Source organism: Anser cygnoides, chromosome 1 (assembly GCF_040182565.1).
Source record: "Anser cygnoides isolate HZ-2024a breed goose chromosome 1, Taihu_goose_T2T_genome, whole genome shotgun sequence".
NCBI lineage: Eukaryota > Metazoa > Chordata > Aves > Anseriformes > Anatidae > Anser > Anser cygnoides.
Genome location: NC_089873.1, coordinates 210,258,442 through 210,279,419, shown reverse-complemented (window position 1 = coordinate 210,279,419; position 20,978 = coordinate 210,258,442). Strand labels below are relative to the sequence as shown.

The window sequence follows — 20,978 nt, the reverse complement described above, 5'->3', positions numbered from 1 at the left end:
ATTACATATTTTGAATCATAAAGCCACTCCTCAGAAAAGCCTTTTTCCTCCCACCTCAGCCAACACTGCTCCCACAGTCTCCTTCCTTACATCTCTCTCCTGCTCTCTCCTGCAGTTGCTTCAGCAAGAAGGGTGGTTGAATTTTCCTTTTCCAAAGCTGTAGTGCTGGAGGAGACTTGCACGTGGTCCCTTCAGCTTCATATCATCAGCAAATACAAGTGCCCTGCCCTTTCTTGGCCCTTCTTCTTGTCCCCACCTGCCATGCACGGGGGTCTTGTAGGCGAGGGGACAAGAAAGCACGTGTGGTCATGCCTGGCTCACATGCACAAGTGCCCAATGTTCTCTGGAAGCACCTAAATATTGTGAAATTTGAAGGTGACAGGCACATGAAGGCAGAATTCTGTCCTGACGGGAGTTTAACTCCTAGATTTGGGTGGGGAAAGCTTGAAACCCTCACCGTCTAACCACGTGGTGACTTTCACATTGGCACAAAGCCGGTGACACCTCCCAGCACTGTCCCTCTCCTCCCCGTGCCACTGCACATTGCACAACCCCCTATACTGTAAGACTGGGTAAATATTGACGGGCGACTTTGCACTTTGCATTCGCCACTTGCCGAGCTTCCTTCTCCTTCTGAGGCGCACACGCAGAGCCAAGATGAAGATCAAGTTTGCTCCGCTCTCTCTGCCTTTGCAGAGAAGGCTTCAGACCGTGTCGGTGGTCCAGTGGGTCTTCAGCTTCCTGGGTCTAGGTAAGAGGCAGCTCCTTTTCCCTCTCCGAGAAACCAGAGCAGCTTTTTCCCCAACCCAAGAAGACTGAAGGTCTGGGATTGAAGGAGAGGGGCATTAGAGGGGCATTTAGGGAGCCTGAGTGATTTGCAAGCCATGTTAGGACAAGTGGCTAGCAGCAGAGGCTGCACACACGTGCCTCTGTCTTGCAGCATGGGTGGCTCCATCTTACCAAAGCATCTCCTTTCTCCTCCTCGTTTTTGTCTCTTCCCACCACCGATCACAGCATGGTGGCCCCAGGCTGCGTGTCTGTGCTTGGGCATATCTTCAGGTCTCATGCATCCTTGTGGGGGTTTCAGCTTCTCCTGCTCCTTGGGTTTAATGTTATCCTGGTCTAAGGTGCTGCCCCGCTCAGCATTAGTCATGAGAAATGACATTAGTCATGAGAAATGACATTCCTCTGCCTGTGGGGTGGTGCAATGGGAAGAACATGGGGACTCTGCTTTGCAAGCCTGGGAACTGAAACCCCACTTTGTACAGACCCTGCTGCCCACCCCAAAAGGGCAGTTTTTGGGGAAAACCCAGGCAGGTTGGAGAGGAAACACAGCAGCAACCTGGGCCCCTGACAAACTCACTGATGTGTGAAGAGCATCAGTTGCTGTTGGAAATGAGAGATGTGAAGTTATGGATAGGATGGACCAAGCAATCACAGAATCAGTAAGGTTGGAAAAGACCTCTAAGACCTTCTTGTCCAACCGTCCCCCTACCACCAGTATTACCTACTAAACCATGTGCCTAAGGAAATGAGAAGATGGGAGAGACAAAGCCAGATAATTAGAGGGTGAAAACCATCCAGGGTGATCAGGAGCCAGGCTATGAGGTGGCTTCCCAGAGTTTGTCATCATCATGCCAGTTGGCTTCATAATTTCAGATGGAGTCTGTGTAAAGCCCTCTGCTTTATCACAGCAGGACAGTTGTTGGGCACTCCCAACACACAGTGGCAGCAGAACTTTGGGTTTATAATTGTACTGGCATGCAAGCATCTCCGAAATGAAGACAGCACAGGTTATGCTTTAGAGCCTCGTTAAGTTTCTAAGATGGCTCCATCGAAACTCTTCTACAGACCTGGGGCTGAATGGCTACCTCTGCACCAGTGTCTGGTGGACTGGAGCACTGGGCCATACTGGTCCAGATGGTGTGGCTGTTTGCCTGCCTCGTGGCACAGGCTTGGCCCCTACTGAGCGGCACTTTGCCAGATTCTACACTGGAGACGGCCTTGCAGGAGGAGATGTGGATGTTGGGAGAGATCTGGAAAAGAACATGAAGCCCCGGACCTGACCAACCAGACCGGGGACATTTTGGGGTGCACTCTGGCTCTCTCCCTGCCCCTGTCCCCAGGTTTCCTTCCATGGTGCCTGGCAGGGATGGGAGGTAGTGGAGATGTGGCCGTGATGTTAAGGGATGTAGAAACCTGTCCCTGTGTTCCAGCATGGATGCAGCCAGGGCTTAAGGAGTATTAATGGTTATTTTCCAGCAAAACAACTTGCTTCTTAGGTTTGCCCCTCCTTAGTACCAGGAGCAGGCTTGCATTTGACTTTTCAGTGATGGAGATGACTGCTGGAGCCAGCTGAAAGCCAGAAGATGGGCAGAAAGGAGAAACCCTCTGTGGTCAGAGGGTAACGTGGAGCTGCTCAAAACATGGGCTCTGCCTCCTGCAGGGAAACACGGCTTGCTCCAGGTGAAGATGTGGTGCTTAGGGACATGGTTTAGTGGATGACAGTGGTGGTAGGGGAACGGTTGGACCAGATGGTCTTGGAGGTCTTTTAACACCCAGGCACAGAGACCAGCCCCTCCTCGAGCAACGCAGGACCACCAGCTGCTCCTCTCTTGCTGAGGCAGTGCCATGCTTCCTTCTGCTGCCAGAAAAGGGCTCTCAAAAACACACAGCCGCCTGCTGCCCGACATTTCTGCAGCCCTTTGGCTGGAGATCGCCCTTCGGCTGCAGCACCGCAGGCTGCTGTTGCCATGGCTGTGCAAATTCATCCCCACAAGGGGCTCATTCCTCCTCTACTGTGCTTAATTTGGATGCTGATGGTTGCTGGAAGGGGATTTCATGGTGCAAGAATGGGTGTAGGGTGTGGGGTAGGGACCCCTTTGCCTTCCCTGCTTTCCCCTCCCAGCACAGACCAGTGCCACCTCCTAAGGCGATGGGGCTAAGCTTCTGCAGGGCACTGAAATCATCAATTTGCTCCAACACTTCCCCCAGCCTCTCTCATGCTTGGCCACGGGCACCTTTCCAGACACACCACATGGAAGAACTCGTGGCCGAGGCCACGCTAACCAGCCCCTGGCAGGGGCAGGAGTCCTGTGCCCGCTGTCTTTCTGGAGCCAGCACAGCACACCCAGCCCTTGAACCCTTCCAGTCTGCGAGGCTGGCTCAAAGGGCGTGCAGTGCCAGCGTGAGTCAGCCCCTTGGTGGCTGAGAGTAGCCCACAGCCTCAGCTCGTCTGTGCTGAGAGCTCTAGACTGGCACTGAGGACCACAACGTGCATCTTGCAAATCCTCCTGGCAACTGCAGCGTGAGTCTGACCTGCTCTAGGGCTGCTGCAATGCCCAAAATCTCTTTCCGAAGGCTGCTGTTCCCCTTATTTGAGGCTGAATGAGCAAATTCTGGGTGAGCAGCAATGCTGGGCCCAGCAGCTCTTTGATAGGACGTGGTCCCTGTGTCGACTTGGCCGAAAAATTCTTTTGTGTGCTTATAGCTCAGGGCTCACATGGAGCCCATGGCACGTATGTGTGTTGTATGTGGTATGCCCATGGTTTTGGTGCAGCAGGGTTCACCCCTCTGCCAAGCCAGCAGCAGTGGTTGCCCAGACAAGTGTTTTTTTCCATCTCTGTAGCACCTCATCTCCCTTTGGAGATGCATCCTGAAACCTCTGTACCCATCTGCTCAGCAGATAAACCCTGCAGAGCATCCTCGTCTGGTTCCCGTTTCCCTCCAGAGAGGGACTTGCAGCTCACATTAAAGCTACTTAACCCAGGATGCCCACCACCCAGCACTTCATTTTTTCCGTCAGGAGGTCCCTTTCTTCGAGGAAAACCTTCCCAGAAAAGTGCCCAGCCTGTGAGGGGAACCAAGAAGGCCATCACATCCATGTGGATGTACCTTCTCTTTGCTGGCTCCCCTCTGGCCATGGAGGTGCAAGGTGCCAGGTCCTGGACAACAAAGTGTCCACGCACCTCACCATGGACAAGGGCAGAGAAACCTCCTGGCACCTGGCCTGAACAGAAAATGTGAGGTTTAGGGTCTGCATGGAGCTGTCCTTGCCAAGGGCCCTTTGGTTTTAGGTTGAAGGGGTGTCTCCTTGCTCTCCACGGTAGTGCAGGTAGGGCTGCAGAGAGTCTCAGCCCAGCCTGGGATTATCTGGCCGTTTCCAGATAACCGAACTGATGTGATTGCAAGGACACAGTGCCCTCAGACCCGTGATGATACCTTCCTCGAAAGGTCTCATAAAGACATAAGCCATTTCCATACCCTGCCAGGTCTGGGTCTCCACGGGGCAATATTTGTACAGAACACTCTTTTTTAGCACAGTTTGCTGTGCGTGGCAGGCTTCCCATGAAAAGTCCAGACCTGCAGAAGGAGGAGACGAGGATCAGGTCTGTCTGATCCAGCATCGCTTACCTGGCCCCACACCCCCAAACCTGCTCATTCCTCCTGGTTGTGCCAACATGGCCTGAAAGATGGGAGCTTGGGGCTGGGAAACAAGGGGGCTATGGGACAGAGAGGTGGGTATTGTAGGGATGCTATGGCCGAATACTGGAAATAATATTCCCCTCCCTTTCCCTTAAAGAATAATGTAAAGGCAATGTTATAACCACATCCCACTGCCACGTGTGTGCCTGAGGCACCTGCAGTCCCCATCCTTGCTGGGTCCTTGGCTCTTCAGAGCCCTAGCACCCGATGGGGCCCAAAGACTGGTTTCAAATGAACTGGGGACTTGGAGGTTTCTCCCCATCCCCATCATGACGCAGGCTGCCATCACTTCCAGAAGCTTTTCTGAGACCTGACAGCCCTTTTTGGACTGCTGCGTGGGCACAGCGGGTTGTACGTCGGCTGCAGTTTGGCCCCAGAAGGGAGATATCTGCTGAGGTTCCCTGGCCAAGGGCCTAATGCCGTGTTCGTTACATCCTTTAAAGTGTACGCCTGGCAGGGAGCCCAGAAAATGACAGTTGTTTGTAGGAAAGCAGATGCCAAGGAAAATACGGCTGTCATCTGCGCAGCTCTGAAGTGGTTGCTGGTCGAGGGAAGGGCAGGCAAGGAACCCTTGGCTTTCCTCATCTTCCTTGATTCAGGAAAGTCTGGGGGTCTGCAGGAACATACATAAATCTCGGTCCTGCAGCACGATCCTTCCCTCTAGCCCTTTACTTAAATAGTCACAGGATTTGGCCCTTTCTCCTGTGGGATGTTATTTTTCAGTGCCTTGTGGATCGGGAATGCTCTGCTTGTGTTGAAGAGTTTGAGGACAGGACACACGGGTGTCTGTTAGCAAGTCAGGGCCGTGCTGGCACAGGAATGGGTGCTTCTCTTGCAGCAAGCAAAACGCCATCAGATTTTACAAGCACTTAATATTGAGTGAAGGTCACCGCGTGCAAATTCCGCCCTGCCAAAAAACATTGCATCACAAATGAATTGAGGGAGAAACAAATTACTGTATATTGCAAGATAGAGCCGAACTTGGATGATAAGTGCATGGATCTGGACGGGAGCCACTCCTCCACCTTGCAGGGCATACCTTGAGCTTTGCACGGCGTGATAAAAGGAGAATCAGGCATTGCACAGCTTTGCAGCAGACGTGATGACCTGGCCGGTAGGTGCAGTACAACCTGCAACCTCCCCGAGCAGTGCTTGTGTGTCGTCTGGACCTTGGAGCTTCCTTTCATGTTGGATGCTGTTTTCCTTGAGAGTTATAAAGATTGTGGCTGGGGCATTTCAGAGGAGTGGCACCAGTAGCAGCAGTTTGTCCCGACCTGGAGCTTTGAGGAACTGTGCAGAGCTCTGCAGTGCTTCCCCATGCTCTGCACCCAGGTGCCTGCCTTGCCTTCCCGTTCAAACACTGCTCCCCGCAGTGCTTCTGCCTGCATGAGGACAATAAAATCCCAATTCAGCTTTAAGAAGGTTTAGGATCCTGTTAGATTATTCCTTTTTTTTTTTTTTTTTAATATATATATATATATTTTTTTTCCCCAGTAGAAATCAGTGCCATCATGCCAGCACTTTAAAAAAGTGGCGTTTATTTGTTTGAACACACAAAGCTCCGGGATCAGGGTGACTTACGACAAAAATAGACTGCAGACCAAATCTACTTATCCTTATCAAGATATTCTCTTCCGATGAGAACACGTGAAATGCTCCCAAAACCTGAAAGAGGTCAGGCATCAGGGACAGCATCATAGAAAAACACATTTTTTTTGAGAGAGAAAACTGCATCAAGGCTCATCCCTTGGTCCCTTTATAGTAAAAGCAATCAGGAATTAAAAGGAGGACTCAATATATAGCATCATATACCTCTTCTCTGGTAGAAAAAACCACAGAAGCCACCACCCACGGTGTAACCTATGAGCTGGGGAAGGCGAATGTGGTTTTTAGCTCAGTCTTTCCCTTCCCTGACAGCACCCTAAAGAACAGGGCCACCAAGGCTTCCACGGGGGGCTGATGGAGAGGACACAGCTCTGCTATTTCCCAGGCACTTTGTAGGGTATCTGCTTTACCCGGTGGCCACCAGTGCTTCCCAGTTTCTGCGCAGACACACAGTGCTGGGCTCGGGTGGTATTTGATATGCCAAGCGATGCTTGTTGGCACACAGACTTTTCTTCTCTTGTTCCCCTGCCAAAACGCAGGGCGAGAGGGAGGCAGGAGGTAGAGGACAACGCTGAGCACTGACTGGAAGCAACTCAGGAAGGTCTTTAATGACTTGGGAAAGTCCCAAGTCATTAATGACTTGGGGAATGAAGTAGAGCATGCTTATAGAATCTGTGATGACACCAAGCTGAAAGGACTGAAAATCCTCTGCAGGCCAAGATTAGGGCTTAAAGTGAACCCAAGAAGTGGAGGAAAATGTCCAGAATCAATAAGAAAAAAAATCAATAAAATGTAAACTCTTACGCATGGGAAGATAAAAATAAAATAATCGTGGACAGTAATTCAAAATGAGAAAACCATGGCTCAGGACAAAGTGGTCGGGGCTGTGCAGACAGGACATAGTGCCCTGGTTTGCTGCCATAGCAAAATGCCAGGTGCCATCCAGGGGTGTTAACAGGAGCATTGGGGTAAAACATGGGCGTTAATAAGGCAGAGGTTGGAGCAAAGGAACGGAGATGGGATCTACAAGACCTTCTGCAGACAGAGGTCCATCAGTCTGGAGGGAAGAGGGGGAAATAGATGGAGAAATTTGGAGAAATAGATGGCTCTTCAAGGACTGGGGTTAAGCTGCTCTGCAATTCCTGGGGCAGACAGTAAAAGAAGAAAAACCACCTCCTTGCATCAAAGGTGCCTTACACTGATAAAATAATCCAGCACTGAGCCCAGCTCAAGCTTGGGCTTCATGCATGGGCCAAACAGACCAAGTCCCTTCAGGAGAACCAATTCTAACCATTCCCACCTAACTCAGCCCCCCGACTCACTGCTGCTTTTCTCTCTTTCCTCCCAGCACAGTGCTGCATAGCTCTCTTCATCGGCCTCTTGTTCACGAGGTTTTGGCTGCTCAGTGCCCTCTATGCCGCGTGGTGGCTCACGGACAGGGACGCACCCAGCAGAGGAGGGAGACGGATCCAGCTCTTACGGAACAGCGTCGTCTGGAGATACATGAGGGACTACTTCCCCGTCACGGTAAGCGCCGCCAAGCCCTTTGGCTTTTAGGGATTTTGGGGACCAACCTCTAAGGGCCAGCCTCAGGACATCCTTTGTGCTTGGAGGTGGGTCTGGGGGGTATCCCCTGTGGCACACGGAGGAGGTCAGTGATGAAGGCGGGAGGCAAAACTTGTCCTCCCAGCTCTCCGAATGACTGCATGACCCAATATCATCCCGATCACATCCTTTAATCACCTTTTACACACCCATTTAACCTTGCTGCATTCTAGCTGATAGGGACATCTCCCCTGGCCCATTTCCCATGATATATTGCAATTCACCTGCACTTTTGGCTGCCCAGCATTTACCCAGTGGATGCAAAGATAAATTTCGACCAAAAAGCTTTGGTCAAAAAGTTTTGGATTTTTTTTTTCTTAGGCTTTTGATCAAAGCCTAAGAGGTTGCATCTCCCTGCAAGGTCAGCCTTCTCCACTGGAGAAGAGGCTGGATGGGCAAAGCAGAGGTGTCCTGGGCCATGTCACAGAGATGCCATTCCCCTGAGAGGGGCTTTCATGACATTTCCTGACTTACCTTAGTGCACGTGGCAGGCTTTTGCCCTCAGTCTTTATTTAGTTTCCCCTCGGCATGACATGAATGCGTGGACCATGATGAAGTCCTGCCTCAGAGCCATCACAGGTCGGTGCATATCTGAGCAAAGCAACAGCAGCATCCATGGGTCATGCAATAGAGAGAGTTTTTAGGGTAGATCAAGCTGCGCTTCGCTCTGGGAATTTACAAGATGATTCCTTTAAGGAAACATTGCAGTTGAGTGTCAAAGTCAGCATTGTCCAATGCCCACATTTCCCTTGCAACTTGTGACTTGCTGCACAGGGAATCCTTCTCTGGAAGGCATCTTTTAGTGCATATCCTCTAAAATGCTTGGACTGGACTGCTGCTGCTACTGCCCTTTCTTGAAAGACACATGATAAAGCAAGCCCTGAAAGCAAGGAGATTTATTCAGGGCAGAAATCAGAGCTGAACAACAACAACAACAAAAAAGAATAGATGGGGTCTGTCTGGATCTCTCTTACCATTTCTGAATAGATGCAATGCAAATTTGTATTATAACAGCTCACTTGGGCACATCTGCCCCCAAAATAATGGTGCCTAAAGTGTAACTTCTGATGTCGTATAACCCCATTTTGCAAGCCACAACTCAGTACAATACTGAGCCCAGTGCTGCAGGTAAAATGTGGGCTTTGCCACACCACAACCCTGTTGCACAGACGGTGTGTCCCAGAAAACATTGCTCCTTGTCATCAGAGTGGAAACACCACTCGGTTCTGGAGGAACCACCTCCAGAATACTCCAAAATCAAATGTTGCACCAGGAAAATCAGAGCTTTTTGATTTCTCCTTTATTCCACTCCCCTCATTTTAATTTTCATCCCATCCTGATATGCCTCTTAGGGTGGTGAAGGTGAAGAAGCAAAAGGCAGTGCTGGCTGTGACTGTGTCCAGTTAGTGGTAGTGTGCAAACTGGGATTGCCTCTCACCAGATTGCGGTACAACTGGTAGAAATAGATGTGCTGGGTTTAACTGGACCATCACCCTCTCTCCCCACTGTTGGAGATGATTTAATTTTGTACTGGAAGCTGGCAAATGCTAGCAAGACTTCTCCAGGCCCTTGTCCAGGGCTCTTATCAGGAGCTTTTGCAGTGATTTAAGTATTTCTGGCTGAGCTGCAAGGCAAGCCCCCCAAAAAGTAGATCAGAGTCTCCTGGGGAGGAATGGGAACCCACACCAGGAGAGCTCCTGGTGGGTTTTACCATAAGGGACAGGTAGTGCATTGCAGCATTTAGTAGGAAACACCAAATGGGTTCCCAAGTAATTATTTCAAGGTTAGAATTGCTGCGAGCTATCCACGTGGCTATACGCAATATATATTCTGTCATCTGTTTCTGGCCATAAGCCTCAGTTTGAGCAGTGTCAGACCAACCTCTCTGCTAACACATCGCTGCCACCTGAACCCAGAGACACCTCTTCTGGCTGTGTACAGCCTCTACTGAGCATCACCCTGGACTGTCCGTCTGTCCTTCCCTCCCTGGGTGGCACTGCCAGGAGGAAAGACCAGCAGAGGGAGCATGGCTACTGGTTTTGGCTGCAGCTCGCTGGTCCTGGGGTGCAGACAGGCAGGGTTTCATAGAATCCCAGAATCATTAGGGTTGGAAAAGTCCTCCAAGATCATCTGGTCCAACCACCCCCCTACCACCAATGTCACCCACCAAACCATGTCCCTAAGCGCCACGTCCGACCTTTCCTTGAACACCCCCAGGGACGGTTGGAGGAACCTTTGTCCTTGCAGGTATAGGAGAAGTCAGAGGGGGTCCAAAAAAACACAGTGGGAAACTTGCCTTGTTTCACACCCCACCTCCTATCTTTTTTTACCCACCTGAAAACCCCAAATGTGCTTTTTTCCTTGTGTGGCACACATTTCATCTCATACCTCAGAGATGGTCTGATTTGCTCCTAGCAGCGTGGAAATTAAGTACTGTAAAGAAACCTTGCTTTTCCATCCCATATGCTGCTCTCACAAGGAGCTGAGCTCGGTCTGAGCACACCCACCCATACTCTCCCCCCTGCCAAAAAAAAACCATCAAGAATGGGGATAAATTGGGAAGCGGGATTTGGGGGGCCTGGATGGGGTGGGCACCCAGCACCGCGGGCTGCGTTTGTGCGTAGATTGAGTTCGTTCAGCCCTGGAGGATTAGGTATTCTGGGAAGATTAAACGTGGCTCCTAATCCTCCCGGATCCCTGCTGCAAACAGCGTGGTCAAGTGTCAGGGTTTGGAGGTGGGGAGGCAGCAAGAGCTGCCTGTGCCGCTCTGCGCTCTGGTATGTCAAGAAGGGGATTTAAACCCTGTTTTTACAGGATCTCAGGGCATGTTTACGGCTGCAGAAGCGAAGAGAGGTTGGGATGAGCATCTGTTTTCTGGGGATTAAGGCAGAGTGAATTCGCACTTTGCTGCAGCAAGCATCTGCCACGCAGGAGCGTGCAGGCTGCGAGCGCGGGCGAGGAGCACCCTCTGCTGATCCTAGCTGTGCAGAAAAAACACTTTGCTGCTCGGTTTTGCTCCTTGGAGCTCAGCCTATCTTAGTTAGGGGATTGGCAATTGTAGGGTCAGACAGGACCCGAATGAGTTTGGGTGATTTTAAAAGGCAGGTGAGAAAAAAAAAAAAAAAAGCATGGAGAATCCAGGGGGGTGCCCAAGACCTTTTCCAGAAAGGTTATTTCTGCTTCATCCCCCTGTATTCCAATATTCCAACCCTGTTCTAGTCTTTTTTTTTTTTTTTTTTTTTTTTTTTCACATAACCACATGATATGCCTGCAATACATGTTGAGCTCAGCTGGGTCTTAGAAGTGGGGAAAATATCCCAAAATGAATCTCTCCAGGCAGTGTGTGGTTGAGCAGGTATCCGGTGATGCCTGCTAGGGGTTGATGGTGCCTCCAGAAAGATTTTGGATACCGTGGATGACCCTACCTGTGCTGTGTTCAACCAGCAGTCAGTAATGTGTCTGCCACTGCCAGGTCTCTGCCCAAACCCTTATCTCCATTTGCACATCTCCTTCTCCACCAGAAGGAGCATCTGTTGTCATTGTGGCCCCTTTATCATGAAGAATACACCCAGTGCTGAAGTAAGAACAAATTCCTTCATCGTATGGCCAAGAAATCACACATCTTCACTGTTTCTTCTCCCCAGCCCCAACCCCTCCAGCCAGAATAAGTAAGCTCTTTGGTAACCTCCTCTGAGAAGCACCAGGGATGTGCAGAAGGGGAGGACTTAGAGGGACAAATCTCGTCTTCGTGTGCTGTCATCATTTACAGCAACCCTGGCAGGCTCCATCTTAGCAGCTTTATTTGGGGCAACCTGAGAGGATCCTGCTGTGTGGAGAAGGTCCCTGTGGACTTCACAGCACTGTTTTCCCCTCGTGGGGAGCCAGAGGAGATTTCTGACCGACTGTGGTCAGTCTAAGTGCCAGCTGGACCTGGTTATCCACAGCATCTGGCAGAGCCTCAACTTCTGCCGTTGTGCTTGGCCACTCGTTGGCTTTCTTTTTCTTGTTGTTTGCGGAAATAAAACGCATCACTGGAGACTTTGCAGCCCCCTAGGAGCTCTGATTTGGGATGGTTCCATCCCTTAGCTCATTCATTCTCACAATTGCATAAACCGTGACTGGGGTTATTGGGGTGCGTTGCGGTTCTGGGTACGTAGGAGGCGTTGCAGGGTGGGAGAGGTCCAAGCCCCCATGAACCAGGGCTTGCCAGGAACGTTCTCTTTCTTTTCCTGGGAGCACGGTACTATGTGTAACTGGGGATCTTGCGTCGTGGCCCGTGACGTTAAATATAATTTCTGATTTTTAGTACTCGTGGCTATTCATTTGGCTTCCTTCTGTTGGATAGAGGAGAAAAGAAGGCAAACACAGCGCACAGCCAAGTGACCCTGAGCCACCTCTCTCCCCTTTGCTGAAGAGCTTCTCCGTCCCATGACTTGGCGCTCTCCTCTCTGCCCTCAAGTGTCTCTGGTATTGCAGCTCCTGGAGAAAACCCCAGTGCCCAGAGCCACCTTTTTCTCCAGTTATCCCTCTCAGACCCCCTCCATTGCCAGGACCCGAACCCCGTTTGCCCGGGGAGCTGCTGGCAGTACTCATTCACCCTTCCTTTGGTCTCCCACCCCTGGGTGACCTGCCCACCTCTCTTCTTGGTGTAATTCCTCCTTTTTGTTCCTCCAGTGGTTTCATCCTGCAGAGACACTGGCTGCATGCCTCCTCCTGTGGGAGATGCTCTTTGGAGGTGCTTGGTGGACAACAAGGGACCTGAGGATTTGCTTAGGGTAAAACTGAGCAGTTTACCCTGCTCAAGAGCAAATTGATTAATGGATATAACATCATTGAAAGTGGAGTTTGGGGTCAGGGGGTGATAAAAATACAATAGCAACTCTGCAATATCTGCAAGCACCCATGCTCATCGCAGCCTGGCTCCTTCTAATTCCCCACTTAACCGCTTCTGGCTCCCTCCAACCCTACAGACAAGGCTGGCTTTGGGGCTGGAAATTGCTCTGTCCCCAGGACACGCTGGTGTAAACCTCTGGGCTCAGGGAGGGTTATATTTTCACACCAGCTTCCTGCTTTTCTGCATTTGGAGCAAAACAGTCCAGGCCACAGGTGACACCCAAAAACCCCCAGCCACATCTCGAGGGGTAAATTAAAGCATCCTCGTCAGACCAGCGCTGAACTCCTGTGCTGATACAGTCACTCAGAAGCCCTAATTCCAATTAGCTTAATTCCCCTCCAAAATGAATTAAAAATCCAAACCAAATACCAAATGAAGGCCACTTTAATTCCAGCTAAGAGCATCTACTAGGGATGTTAATGCGGTTTAACTAATCCAGTTTAAAATTAAGTATGCCTGAGATCCTCACCGCTACGTGGTCTCTTATCAGAGCTGAAGTTCTGCGCGTGCAGTCCCCTAACGTGGCTGAGGATGGCATGTGGGGCAGATCTCAGCACTCCTCTGCAGGAGCTGGGGGATCTGGGGCAGGGTTTTGCTGACGTCTTGGACCCGCATTTGTGTAGAGAGAGTAAGGGGAGGGTCTGCTACCAAGAAGTCACTGGGAGCAATGAACAATTGCAGCTATCAAAGCGTTTATCCATGAGGAAGGCTAAAGTAGACCCCATCCTTCAAATTCAAATTAAAGTTTGAGTTGGGAGGGCCAAGATAACCGCAGATCTGGGATCCAGAAGGCTTTCTGCCCTGCATCCAAACCTCCCAAGCCCACCACTAAAAGCCAACGGCAGTTCTTTGCCTTCAGGCCACGGGTCATACGCGTTAGCTTGGCACCCATCAGACACCGCTGGGATCAGAAACTGGTCTCGCCCTACTAAGAAAACTCCGGGCCAAGATCTCGTCTCCCTTAGATGTTTGCACACAGACCGGCTTGGCTGCACCCTCGAGTCCTTTGGCAATGATTAAAGGCTCAACTCACCCAGAAAGCCCGGGGCAGCAGGTGCCATCCGGCGGGTGCAGAAGTGACAGGAGCCAGGAGGAGGAGGAGGAGAGTGCCGCCCCTCTGCACCTCAACCCCAGCCCTGCAGCCCCCAGGCAGCCCAGTTAAGCATTTTGGGGCCAGAACAGACAAAATGTGGGCCGTGTGGTGTCAGGTATTAACTTCGCTGGAGGAGAGGGAGCAGCCTGTTGTGCGTGACCTCTGGCAGGAGGAGGGGAAGGAGTGAACAAACAGAGGGAAAAACCAAGTGGGAGGATTGAGTTACTGTGTTAAAGAGTTTCCAGAAGGGTGGTTTACCATTCAGGGGACTGACCTATGGCTTAAGGGACATTGCCCAGGTCTCTTCTCTGCGACAGGTTTCCTTTCTGACCTTGTGCAAGCTCCTTGGTTTCTCAGTAAGCTCTGGCCCAAACCAGGAGCAGACGCTGTGACAAGGACGGGGACCTTCTCTCCCCTCCAGTTTACAAAGCTGGAAGAGGCAATTAATTCAGCAAAGCCACTCAGGCGTGGGCAGTGCTGCTGCAGAAACATCGACCAGATCCATCAACCTTGAGCAACCAGGCTCCTACCCTCCTATTGCCTGCGGCTTAGAGCAGGGAGCTGGATACGTGGATTAGGTTCAAGCCCCATAACACATGGGTGGTTCTAATGGCCCAAAGCTATGGTTGGTAGGGATACAGATTTACTGGCATTGAGGCCACTAGGGATGCAAAGATTCACATATCAGAAGCAGACGTGCTATCCAGGAGCATCATTAAAACAGCTGGGCTTGCTTTTAGCTTTGTTTGTGGCCATAAATACCTTAAAAAGTTAAAATAATGAAAAATAAAATAAAATAAAATAATATGGTAATGCAGAGAAAGATGAAAAATCTGGCAGCTGAAAATAGGTATGCACTGCCACAGATAAAATACATCACAGGGTGATCGCAATGGAAAGCATCAAGAGGAAATATGAGCACCCAGAAATAGAGCTGGGAAGGAACTGCTTGGTTACATGTAGCAAAAGCAATTCCTCCTGTAAGCCTCACTGGCTGCTGGTTTGAAAAATGGTTTTAAAACCTACGGTGCTGTCACCCCCATAAACTGGAGCATGGCTGCAGTCCCAGGACATAGCCTCCCTCTCCTCTCCTCTCCTCTCCTCTCCTCTCCTCTCCTCTCCTCTCCTCTCCTCTCCTCTCCTCTCCTCTCCTCTCCTCTCCTCTCCTCTCCTCTCCTCTCCTCTCCTCTCCTCTCCTCTCCTCTCCTCTCCTCTCCTCTCCTCTCCTCTCCTCTCCTCTCCTCTCCTCTCCTCTCCTCTCCTCTCCTCTCCTCTCCTCTCCTCTCCTCTCCTCTCCTCTCCTCTCCTCTCCTCTCCTCTCCTCTCCTCTCCTCTCCTCTCCTCTCCTCTCCTCTCCTCTCCTCTCCTCTCCTCTCCTCTCCTCTCCTCTCCTCTCCTCTCCTCTCCTCTCCTCTCCTCTCCTCTCCTCTCCTCTCTCTCTCCTCTCCTCTCCTCTCCTCTCCTCTCCTCTCCTCTCCTCTCCTCTCCTCTCCTCTCCTCCTCTCCTCTCCTCTCCTCTCCTCTCCTCTCCTCTCCTCTCCTCTCCTCTCCTCTCCTCTCCTCTCCTCTCCTCTCCTCTCCTCTCCTCTCCTCATTTCTCTTTCCCTGCTTCTAAATCACACGGGGATGAAAGGCAGGAGGCCAGCGATGAGTGCAGGAAGCACTGAAGCGAGCTGAAATCACTCAAAAAACGAGCGCATCGTGGCGGGGGCTCAGCACCGCAGCCCCCCTCTGCCCACCTCCGCACCCAGGCACCGTTGTTTGCTCGCTCCCCTCATTAGGAGCAGGCACAGGCAGACAGTCAACAGTGCTCTAGGACAGGTGGGAAATTGGCCGTGATGTGAAAAGGTTAAAAACAGACCCTCGTGACTCTCAGCCACGCTCTGCCACGAAAGCGCACGCACCATTAGCTGCAACCTGCCCGCGGATGGGAGCGGGGCACTCGAAGGGTTGGCGGGGTGAAGCACACCGAGGTTTGTTTCTGGTTGCGCCTGAGTGCTTGGGGCTGTCTGGATGTTCCTGATGGCTCTGTAAAAGGGGCAGCCTCAGCACCCACAGCACCAGCAGGAGGGGTGTCACACCAGTCCTTCCCCTCCAGGCGGGTCCCAGCAAGTCCAAACCCTGCTTGTCCCTCGTCTCTGTTTAATCACCCTCTCTCCAGCTGTGCCACCCATTCTCCTTCCCGGTTTCCAAAAACACTTTCAAGTGGCCGAGTATTTTGGATTGCCGCTCAGCCAGCCCCCAGGGGCCAACCCTGTGCTGCACAGCACCTGCAATCAGCCCTTCCCCGGAGCCCGAGCACGGGCATTTCCCATTCCTGGAAAAACTGCAGCAACCGTGGGCATCCGTCGCTTTTTGATGGACCCATAGATCGATTCCTTTGGGTTACTAACACAGGCACAAGAGGCTGGGTTCTTGCAGGTGTTCCCATATGGTAATAAATCCCTCATTTTGTTCCCTGTTAGCTCCGTGAGAGCTGGCGGTCTCTCCCCACAATGTACAAAAGCACCCTCTGATCACTTGACATGTTTCAGGATGGGAAGATCGTTACTGGGGTGGTTCTGGTCACGGGGTGGTGGTCGTAGGGGGAAATAATCACCCCCATCACACTTTCTACATTTTTTCCCTTATTGGAAAATGGACAGGATGAGGTTTTAAATAAAAGAGGTTCCCACCATCATCGAGGCCAGATGAAATCAACACGGGCTTTGGGTAACCAGATCTAGTGGGAAGTGTAGATCATCAAGTTGGGCGAGGTGATCATTGAAGGCCCCTTCCAAGCCCAGTCAATAGTCTATGATTAAAGAACTGTGCCACTGGAAAAATCATTTTGGGCCACCAGGTGGGGGGAAATACGAAAACAGGCAGCGAAATACACCGCAGGAAAAAAAAAAATTGAGTTTTTCAGTTGACCTTTCCCAGCAGAAGGCACGGTGGGTGCCAGGGCCCCCCCGAGAGCCCCGCTGCCTGCTCTCCATAGCCAATGCTCCATCCCCAAGGTGACGGCACTAACCCATGGCCCATCCCTGTGCCCAGCTGGTGAAGACGGCGGAGCTGGACCCCAGGCAGAACTACCTGATGGGATTTCACCCCCACGGGGTGCTGGCCGTGGGAGCCTTTCTCAATTTCTGCACAGAGGCCTCGGGGTTTTCCACGGTCTTCCCGGGCATCACCCCGCACCTGATGATGCTCTCCTTGTGGTTTCGTGTCCCCTTCTTCAGGGACTACCTGATGGGTGGAGGTAAGCAGGACGGCAGTGTGATGCGTGGGTGAATCGGGCGATTTTTTGGGGAGGGAGTGAAGGGCGAAAGCACCAGGGAGGCTTGAGATGATCAAGGGAAGAATTTGTCTCCATTTATGGCCAACCTGATCCCACCCATGGACGTGGGTGCTGGAGGTGGCACACAAAATCTCTCTAAAGTTAAATAGCAAGTTAATAGCTATTAATTAATAGTTAATAGCTGTGTTGCAGAACCACGGAGCAGGAGAGGAAGAAATGAAGAAGAAATGAAAATTTATTGTCTTTTTTAACATCCATTTTATTTTATTCGTTTATTGATTTTTTTAACATTTTTAAACAATGTTTTCTGTTTAACCAAAACAACATGGTTTTGTTCTTTCTGAATTAGAGTTTTCTAATTTTTGTAAGCAAATAACATCAGGGGGCCAAACTCTGCACCAAATGTCACTTTAAAATAGCAACAGGCACTGGAATTCCTGTGTGTTTTACCTAAAGCCAACATTTCACTGACTCTGGAAGGATTCAGGGTGGGACACGGTTTAATCTGACAACAAGCCGAAACAGATTTTCCCTGCAGCTAGTTTTCAGTTTACTTTTTTCCTATTTTTTTTTTCCCCTGTTCCTCACTTGTAGGCCAGACAGCAAAGGAATAATCACATATTCATGGGGCAGAGCCATGCATGAATCCAGCGCCGTTCTGGGGAGTTGGGCTGAGATTTACCGGAGCGTAGGAAAACTGTGCAAATAAATACTGAGCACCTCTCTGGAGCTGGATAATGGGGAAAAATGGGAGGAAACCACAGTTAGCCACGTTGTTAATTTTTTCTTCCTTTCTGCCTCCCAGGCCTTGTGTCCTCCGATAAGGAGAGCGCATCCCACGTGCTGCGGAGGCCAGGCGGGGGGAACCTGCTGACCATCATTGTCGGCGGGGCACAGGAGGCTCTGGATGCCCGGCCGGGATCCTGCACCTTGCTGCTGAAAAATAGGAAGGGATTTGTCCGCGTGGCCATCGAGCACGGGTGATGAAAGGGATGGGGTCAGGGGGAGCTTGGGGAGGGATGCTCTGGGCTGTGGGCAGTCACTGGGATGTTCCTGGTGAGTTGGGCGGGTGGTGAAGGGTTTTGGGGATGGGTTTTGTTAATCTTCATGGCCACATTTTGGGTTTGTCTCCCCACAGCACCCCGCTGGTCCCTGCCTTTTCATTCGGGGAGAACGACCTCTTCGACCAAGTGAGCAACCCCAAGGGCTCCTGGCTGCGGCGAATCCAGCACCGGCTCCAGCAGGTCATGGGCATCTCCCTTCCCCTCTTCCATGCAAGAGGCATCTTCCAGTACAGCTTTGGGCTGGTCCCCTACCGCCGGCCCATCTGCACCGTGGGTAAGTCCCTCCCCAGCACGAGGTTGGCCAAAGTGGGGGATCAGGGATCTATCAACACCCTGTTGAGCTGGGGCACCATGCCCGAGAGCACAAGATGCCGTGGGCTAGCAATTTGTTGGCAATGGAGCATCTCCAACTGCTCACCCATCTTGGCTTTCCACCCTAGACATAGCTTTTTATAAAAAGCTCCTGGTTCTGGGACAAGGTTTCCCTAAGACAGCAAAATTCCCCAGCAAAAGATACAAAGAAAATCTTAAAAATGTAACTGGGGAAGAGCACCTGAGCCTGAGGGCAGCTCTGGAGGCTGTGATGTGATGAGTTCAGCTGAATGTGGTGTTGGAGCTTCTTCATGATGTGACGAGTTCAGTGGTGTTGGAGCATCTTCAGAGCAAATGAGATAGCACAGAGGAAGAATAATACATGGGTCCCTGCATACACTGCTCTGGGACCCAGGCTTGGTCTTACTGCACAACCCAGCCCATCTGAACTGCACCGAGAAAGTGTCAGAGCAAATATTTTGCCAACCCCAGGCCCAGCACACCTTCTGGGTACAAACCCCCGTGGTAGAGTTGGGTAGGACTTCCTCCAAGCCAATTCCACAAGCACAAGTAGGACAACACCGACGTGGTTTGCAGGTTTGCTCAGCACCGAGTGCAGGTGCAGCCACAAATCCCAACCTACTCCCAGCAACAAACCCCATGAACAAGCAGGGCTGGTTTGACCAGAGACCATACCAAACCTCAAGAAAATTGTTGGTTTTGATGAAATTCCGCCCGGTTTCCATAACTCTATGCTTGGATCCTCAGCGCTGCTGATGGTCCGCGAATCAGCCTAATTACAGCGGCTGTTTGGAGAGGTCAGAGCTCACCCCACTGATCAGGTTTGACAGCCAGCAATTACTTCTAATAGTTTTACAACCGGGTTGGATTGTCTCAATGGTTTTACAGCAGTATCACAAAGGATCTTCATTAGGCTGATGAGGAGCACTGTTACCCGATGATGGAGCCCTCTGCCGCTTGGCAAACACAATTAGGGTAAGAGCACAGAGCAAGAGAGGTAGCTCAGGGCCTTCCCTATCCCCTGCTGCTGGTGGCTGTGGGAGATATGGGTTTCTTCCAGTGCTGGCAATCAAATTATTTAGTTTTGCTCTGGAAAAAAAAAAAAAGTATTTGAGACATTAGGAATAGCTGTAGGGGATGTATAGGGATGCAACACTGTTCACTCCAAAGAGCTTTACAGAGAGTATCCACCGACTTTGCAGATGGGGAAACTGAGGTAAGGAGAGATGTGACCCAGGAGAGCCGGGAGCTGAACCTCCATCTCCCCACCCCCTTGGCTGTGCTGTCTCCCAGAGGAGACACGAATGGTCTTATCGATCTGCCCACTGCGTCCTTGGAAAGGTGGGACCCAGCTTGGGCTAAGGCATGCAAAGCACCCACAGGGACCTGACCGAATCTTTGTGCTCCCTTTCCAGTTGGGAAACCGATCCCAGTGCAGAAGAAGCACAAGCCCTCTGAGGAAGAAGTTGATCGAGTCCATCAGAAATACCTGGAAGAGCTGTGCAAGCTCTTTGAGGAGCATAAAGCTAAATATAACATCCCAGAAGACAGTCACCTTGAATTTATATAGAGCTCCTCACCGAAGGTGGAGTCGTGGAGACCAGGCTCCAAGTTTTCCCCCATCTCTGGGACTACTTCACATCCTCCCTTTAGTCACAGGTAACACGTGGGCCATACAGCATGGGGAGAAGGACTTGGTTTTCCCAGCATTTGCGTGGAAGCAGAGTTTTCATTTCTTCTCCCTGGAGGACACATAGAAGATAACAAGAAAACAAAATCCCATCACTATTGAACCAGCACTCTTGAAACCAGCACCACTGGAACCCCCCAGCAGAAAAGTCACACTTCCAGCCTGGCTTGCAGGCCAGTTTTTGAAGATATTTCCAGGCAGAGATGAATTATTGTTTCCTTTGCATTTAGTTCAAGTTTCATTTTCACAGCCTAGCTGAGAAAAACGTCGTGCTGGAAAAAGTCGATTCCTCAAAGATATTTAAAAGGATATAAAGACCTTTACTAGAAAATAAAACTTTTTTTTTTTTTTTTTTTTTCAGTTTTCTGACTTCAGAGAAAAATTTGGGGCATTGCTTCAAATAACAGGTGGGAATCTCTCTCTGAATGCCTTGCTCAGGGAGAGGCCGCAAAAATGAGAAGATGAGCTGTAATTTCTGCTTAGGTTATGTGTTTTTTATTTAATATTGTTTGTTTTGACCAACAAATGATCGCTCTCTGCCTGGTGCTCTTCTGTCCAGCTGCTCTGGGCTCTTTAGTCCCCTCCTGCACTACAGTTCACCGAAAGCTCACGCTCCCAGCATGGTGCTGGGCACCCTCTGCAGCAAAATGAGGCCGTCCCCTATGGCACGAAAGAAATAAAACCTTTATAAAGGGCAAATCTCTTCCAGGGGGTTTGCCCTGCTTGCAGTTCTCGGTCCTGGCTCCAGGAATCATGCTATAATGTAATTAATTTAATCCCAGATACCTCGTGATAGGAATGCCTCGGACACCATGGGAGCATGTCGTCCCATCACCGAGCACGTCGTGGCACAAACCAGGCCATTTCCTACGGAGAGAGCACAGCCAGGAGATGGGAGAAGTGATTTGGGACAGGAAACGCGGCTCGTA

General features: G+C 50.8%; 1 protein-coding gene across 1 annotated transcript; it reads left to right on the top strand.

The window, feature by feature from the left end:
• The first annotated feature begins 645 nt into the window (after window positions 1-645).
• Window positions 646-19,940, top strand: MOGAT2 (monoacylglycerol O-acyltransferase 2). The gene is made up of 6 exons (XM_013191238.3): window positions 646-751; window positions 7,439-7,617; window positions 16,719-16,923; window positions 17,768-17,942; window positions 18,101-18,300; window positions 19,775-19,940. Exons 1-6 carry the CDS (start codon window positions 658-660, stop codon window positions 19,927-19,929), a joined length of 1,008 nt encoding a protein of 335 aa, XP_013046692.2. The 5' UTR covers window positions 646-657; the 3' UTR covers window positions 19,930-19,940.
• The last annotated feature ends 1,038 nt before the right edge of the window (window positions 19,941-20,978 follow it).